The 6,041-nt window shown below is 34.3% G+C and overlaps 1 protein-coding gene across 1 annotated transcript in view; it reads right to left on the bottom strand.

Annotated features, from left to right (window-relative positions):
* Nucleotides 1-218: 218 nt before the first annotated feature.
* The window catches only part of LOC133197023 (transient receptor potential cation channel subfamily M member-like 2), a 29,827-nt gene continuing 24,004 nt past the window's right edge, over nt 219-6,041 (bottom strand). Inside the window, exons 22-31 of the mRNA XM_061332863.1 lie at nt 5,776-6,001; nt 5,601-5,675; nt 5,347-5,430; nt 4,975-5,103; nt 4,599-4,886; nt 4,293-4,467; nt 3,072-3,231; nt 2,579-2,772; nt 817-976; nt 219-724 (exon numbers count right to left, since the gene is read on the bottom strand). Of these exons, the coding sequence (XP_061188847.1) occupies nt 643-724; nt 817-976; nt 2,579-2,772; nt 3,072-3,231; nt 4,293-4,467; nt 4,599-4,886; nt 4,975-5,103; nt 5,347-5,430; nt 5,601-5,675; nt 5,776-6,001 (1,573 nt within the window). The 3' untranslated portion in view covers nt 219-642. The remainder of the gene's footprint in view (nt 725-816; nt 977-2,578; nt 2,773-3,071; nt 3,232-4,292; nt 4,468-4,598; nt 4,887-4,974; nt 5,104-5,346; nt 5,431-5,600; nt 5,676-5,775; nt 6,002-6,041) is intronic.

The raw sequence follows: 6,041 nt of genomic DNA, 5'->3' as shown, positions 1-6,041 counted from the left end.
AATCTCCCTATATACCGGGATGTCATCTCTTGGATTATTGTTAATGAGGTGAACTTCCATCTGTATGTCACACTTTCATTTGAATGCTATTCAAACAAGAGTGTTTTGTTAAATAAAAGGAAGACTGAGATACAACATTGTAGCTTTTAATTAATTTTCTAAGATACAAATAAGTATCGAATTGAATTTTACTTTGAAAAAGACACAAAAAGCTAGATATTATATAATTCTTTTAAAAAATACAAAAAGTTAATATCACATTTCGAGGTAATATTCACCAGTTAAATAACTAGTCCTTATCACAGACAAGAGAGATCACAGACAAGAGAAGGTAAGTCTAAATGTTAAAATAACCATACTTTGTTGTTACAAGTCATTCTTTGTTTAATGAGAACTTTATAAATTCGAAAACACAAAATAGAGTTTCACACGATTTGTATACTTTCATAATCTGGATGTACAATTACTACTCAAACTTAATCTCATTTTTAGGAGACAATGTTAAGTATACAAAATGCGGCACTTATGCTAATGAGAGAATAAGTGATGATAGGAAATCGTGTGAATCGACTCTCTGCATGCTACTGAAATACAGCAGTCATTGCTTGAAGACTTGAATATGGCTCATTACGCCTCATCATTTTACTTCTTTTTAGTAAGTTGTTTGATTATTGTTTCCGTCAATTCTTCCATATCTACAGGATCTCCAGGATTACTCTGTAGCCTACAAACAGAACAAAACATGGTCTGTACATGTCTAATTAATTTAATTAAATACAGAAAGAGAGAGAGAGAGAGAGAGAGAGATTTATGTACCTTGAGAGTTTCTTTTCCACCTGGATGGCCACTACCTTTGCAATTGTTTCTTCAGTGAGTGCCGACTCCTTGGCATCCTCACTCCTCTTTTTCATGTACAAATAAACCATCTCTCTCTCCAAGCTAAAGTACACGTCCATCACCTTAAGGCTAGCCATAACTATTTTTATAATAAATAACGTTATTAAAGAATTAAACAGAATGTAAATAATACATTTGCAAAATGAATAACACATTACAATTATTAACGTGTTTTAAGTTTTAACTGATTTTCATATAGCAAATTAACTTCATTTTAGTACTGAGCCTCATACTGAGTTCGATCGGAAGGCAATTATCAAACAATAAACAAAGGTAATAAGAGATCACAGAGCTCACCTCAATGAATGTTGTCTTTAAGTAAAGCAAAGTCCCAAACTAATAATCTAGTAGTGTGCACCCCAAGATGTAACATTTATGCAATTTTGGTCCGATAGGGCTTGCAGTTACTTGGATATGGACTTACCTAAAAACTTTAAACTAGTCACTCATCCAGAAAATGTAAGTCATATCCAGCAGCTGAAGCAAGTTTGAGAGTGTTCATCCTGTGATGCATCATCCATGCAAGTTTGGTTCAGATAGCCCTTATAGTTTACTTTTACCTGGTCACTCATCCGAAAAATGTAGGTCAGATCCAGCATCCGAAGCAAGTACAGTAGTGTGCGTCCTAAGGTGTATCATCCAAGCAAGTTTAGTTAATATAGGGTATATAGTTACTTGGAAATGAAACCTACTCCAAAAACTTTAACCTGGTCACTCGTTCGGAAAATGTAGGTCAGATCCAGCATCCGAAGCAAGTCCAGTAGTATACACCCTTAGATGTATCATCCAAGCAAATTTATTCAATGTAGGGCTTATAGTTACTTGGAAATGAGACCTGCTCCAATAACCTGGTCACTCATCCTGAAAATGCAGGTCAGATCCAGCATCCGAAACAAGTACAGTAGTGTGCATCCTCAGATGTATCATCCATGCAAATTTGGTCAATATAGGGTTTATAGTTACTTGGAAATGGCACTTGCTCCAAAAACTTTAACCTGGTCACTCGTCCTGAAAATGCAGGTCAGATCCAGCACCCGAAACATGTACAGTAGTGTGCATCCTCAGATGTATCATCCATGCAAATTTGGTCAATATATGGCTTATAGTTACTTGGAAATGGCACTTGCTCCAAAAACTTTAACCTGGTCACTCATCCGGAAAATGTGGGTCAGATCCAGCATCTGAAGCAAGCTTGGTAGTGTGCATCCTTAAATGTATCATTCATGCAAGTTTGGATACAAGGCTTATAGTTACTTGAAAATGAGACCTGCTCCAGAAACTTTAACCTGCTCCAAGAACTTAAACCTGCTCCAAAAACTTTCTTCAGCTGAAATTGCAGCAACTGAAACCTTGACTGGTGCAATGAACCCTACTACTGCATTCTCCATGCATCTCTGATTAATATAGGGCATAGAAGTACTTGAGAAGAAATCTGCTCCAAAAACTTTAACCTGGGACGCCGACGCCAAGAGTATTACATAAGCTCACCCAACTTCGTTGAGGTGAGCCAAAAACAGATTTTAAAAATATTTTTAGTTTTAAACCGAAGGTGAAATATTTCAAAAATTGTTTTCAAGGTCTATTCATACTTGAGACAACATAATAACAAAGAAGAGTAAGAGTGATTTAGATGTTGCGTTTTCATGATCACTAGGTTACATATTATGTACTCCTGACTTACGCTCTTTGTCATGATTCCTAACGGTATTGCACTGCTTGCATTTGTTATAAATTCCCTTAACAAGGTAGAAAAGAAACAGAGGAACGCCGAGAGGCATTGGTATGACGGGATACCGCCGGAACTCCCGCACCAAGGCGTATCTTTCATAATTCCACTTATGATCCCTTTTCTCCTGAATTCTTTGATAAGTGTCTCTGAAAGATTAAAACCAACAAGCTAATATTATGTATTCGTACTTGGTAGAATCACATACATATATGTTAATGGTTGTCACATCTGTCAAATTCATTTATCCACGACGAATCTCGCAAGATATCAAAACAATCTTTTCAAGTTCTTTTTAAATATGCTCTTATGTATAACATAGATCATGACTTCTCAAACCGATATAAGCGAAAAAACCAGATTGATTTATTAATTTACAGAGAATTTACAAAATATTTCATATCTAACTGGAACTGCATTACATGTCCAAGGATATACGTCTACTTACGTAAACATAGCTATTAGGATGTTAAGTAACATAACGTTAGCGAATATCAAGTATATTCCCATCATAACCAGACCAATGATTTTTCGGTGTTTTACGGCACATCGTGGAAGAGTCCCTGCATTATACACCGTTTCGTTAAAGGAACAATCAGGTTCTTCCACTGTAAATATTATATACAGTAATATGGAGTCATAAAAATGTGGTTCATTTCATAGAGAATATTACATACTAAAATCCATATCATATGTCATATCAGCCCGAGTGGCCCCATATCAGCCTGAGGGCTGATATGACATGTGATATGGATTTCAGTATGTGGTATTCTATTTATTATATAATTAAAATACTTAATATGCGAGATCCCATTAAATCATTGAAGAATGTTTCGTGCATGTTTATGACCTTTTTCTTTAAAATCTAATGAAGCAAATTTTAGTCTTTGAAGCAAATTAAGTCCACAGATGTTAGTAAAGAATTATTTTACATGTATATCTAAATAAAATCAAGTTAATTAACTTTTAAACTTAAAACAAACGTTACTTCCGGTTTGATATGGATTTTTGCCCGCCGGTCCGATACGTGATATGTATTTTCGGACCGGTCTTTCCCTAACAAAAAATACTATAGTTAACATAGTTTACTATACTTAGCTATAGTAAATCAAAGTGTCAAAGTTATCACTATAGTAAATCAAAGTTTTCAAGTGATCACTATAGTGTCATAGTGATCACTATAGTAAATCAAAGTTTTCAAAGTCATCACTATAGTGTCATAGTTATCACTATAGTTAATCAAAGTTTTCATAGTGATCACTATCGTAAATCAAAGTTTTCATAGTTATCACTTTAGTAAATCAAAGTGTCCTTTTCACTATAGTAAATCAAAGTGTCAAAGTTATCACTATAGTAAATCAAAGTTTTCGTAGTGTCAAAATTATCACTATAGTTAACTATAGTATTTTTTTGTTAGGGATGATATGGGGTATTGTGACGTCACCCGTAACTCTCAGTGCAGAATCGGTGTACTACTAAGTATATGATAAATATTCAATAATCAGGATTCGGTTGTATTAGCAGTTTATTAAATTTAATGAATTATTGAATATAATGAATACTTAAATTCTTAATGATACATTGGTTAATGAAGGCATGAAAAACCTAAACAACTACATCCGTCCTTTATCAACGTGGAAATGAGAGTGAATTATGTAAAATAATGTACCTTCTATATCTTCTAGAAGCAATTCACCGTAGAGATTCCAGTATCCAAGACGCATAACATTTAAAAGAAGATCAAAACTTAATTCTGATCGTGGATACATGATGGAGTATGCTGCCACGGCATAAGACACGACAAACAACATCAGTATAATTACAAAGTAGAGGAGATCCTTAGCCTACAATAAGAAGCAATAGTTTGAAAAGGGATTCGGTCTTTCATATGCTTTTTGAGCAGAATATGATAGATTTTTTACACACTAAATCAGCAAAATATTGGTTAACTTGTGTATTGTAAATATATTATTACCATGGATGCAATCATCCAAACTTTAGGTCCTAACTCCTCAAGTGCAGAAAAAGTCTTGAGAATGCGCATGAAGAAAGCTATAAGACTAATTGCAAGGAAAACACGACCCACTTCAATAGTCTCGTAGTATCCAAGCACATCCAGAATGGCACCGATGGTGAAGAAGCAAAGAATCGTCACATCGAAGTAGTTCCACTTGTCTTGAAAGTAGATTTGTATCATATACGGTCGCTCTGAGATATATTTTTCTCCTAATTGTTTCTTAGAGTCCGACAGCCCATAGAGAAGCTGCATAGAAAAAACACAGGAAATATTCACTGCAAGAAAATATTTAAGATGGTACAGCCAATTTATTCATATTTGGAAGAGAACAAACCTCTCGAACTTCATCCAGCATCAAACAAAAGACCCAGCAGTACATCAGAATTTCGACCCATGTTATAGTGTCCCCAAAACCGGTAAGAAGAGAATAGCTAAAGAACGCCAGAAATATCATGTAGGATGCCTGAAAGAGAATGCCTCATTGCTTATCATGTACATTAATTTGGAATAAAAACCAAACATTAGAAATCTGTACACAATATGTGAACAAGCCTTTAAATGTATATCTACAAAATATGGAATAAATACCTGAAAAATGCTTTCGACAAATTTAAGACAAGATAGGCACAAAAAACATGCATGTGCTTATGAATTTATCTGTACAGTAGTAGTTTTTGCTAATATAATCAGATGCTTTGAGACTTACCATTGTGTGAGAAAAACGCATTATTGGGGCAGTGTAGAAGTTATAAATACGTTTCCCTATTCTGGTTATACAATTTGCATCATCCTATGTAGCGTAGCAGAAAAAATAAAAGTGCATTTTATTATCAATACAAGTGAAAATTTCTCGCCTCACATGGTTGTTAAGCACGTATTATATTATCATTATATGCATCAAACAGAACATACTTGACATGCAAAGATTTCAAATCAAATAATGAATAATTCATCACCAACCTTTTTCCCAGAATTTGACTTAACATATTTGAGAACAAAAGGAAACAGACCAAGAAAGAACACCGATATAATCAACTGAAATAAAAACATATGATATAACATAAAGGTTTGCGCCATTAAAAAGCATTGTACAGAACTTATCCTTTAAGCATTAATTACATAATTTGTTAATCACCTGTAAAGCACTGTTGTCAGGTGAGATTTGCCCATACCAGACTCTGTTTATAGGAATTTTACAGGCTTCATGAGTCATAAAGGAATGAACTTTCATTTTGTAGGCTATTTCTAAACATGTCAAGTTTCGCCAACGGGGGCGTTTTCTGGTTAACATGCGTTCCGTTTCGTCTGGATTATCTTTATAAAACTGGCTTAGGACTCCACATGCCAAGGATTGAAACTCACTATGAAGTAATGACAATGTTTATAAATAGAAAAGAAGAC

The sequence above is a fragment of the Saccostrea echinata genome, unplaced genomic scaffold (assembly GCF_033153115.1).
Source record: "Saccostrea echinata isolate AGI-Se365-2 ecotype Australia unplaced genomic scaffold, CSIRO_AGI_Sech_v1 ptg000030l, whole genome shotgun sequence".
In the NCBI taxonomy this organism is placed as follows: Eukaryota; Metazoa; Mollusca; class Bivalvia; order Ostreida; family Ostreidae; genus Saccostrea; species Saccostrea echinata.
Note: the sequence above shows the minus strand (reverse complement) of the source record. Positions and strands in the feature narration are given on the sequence as shown.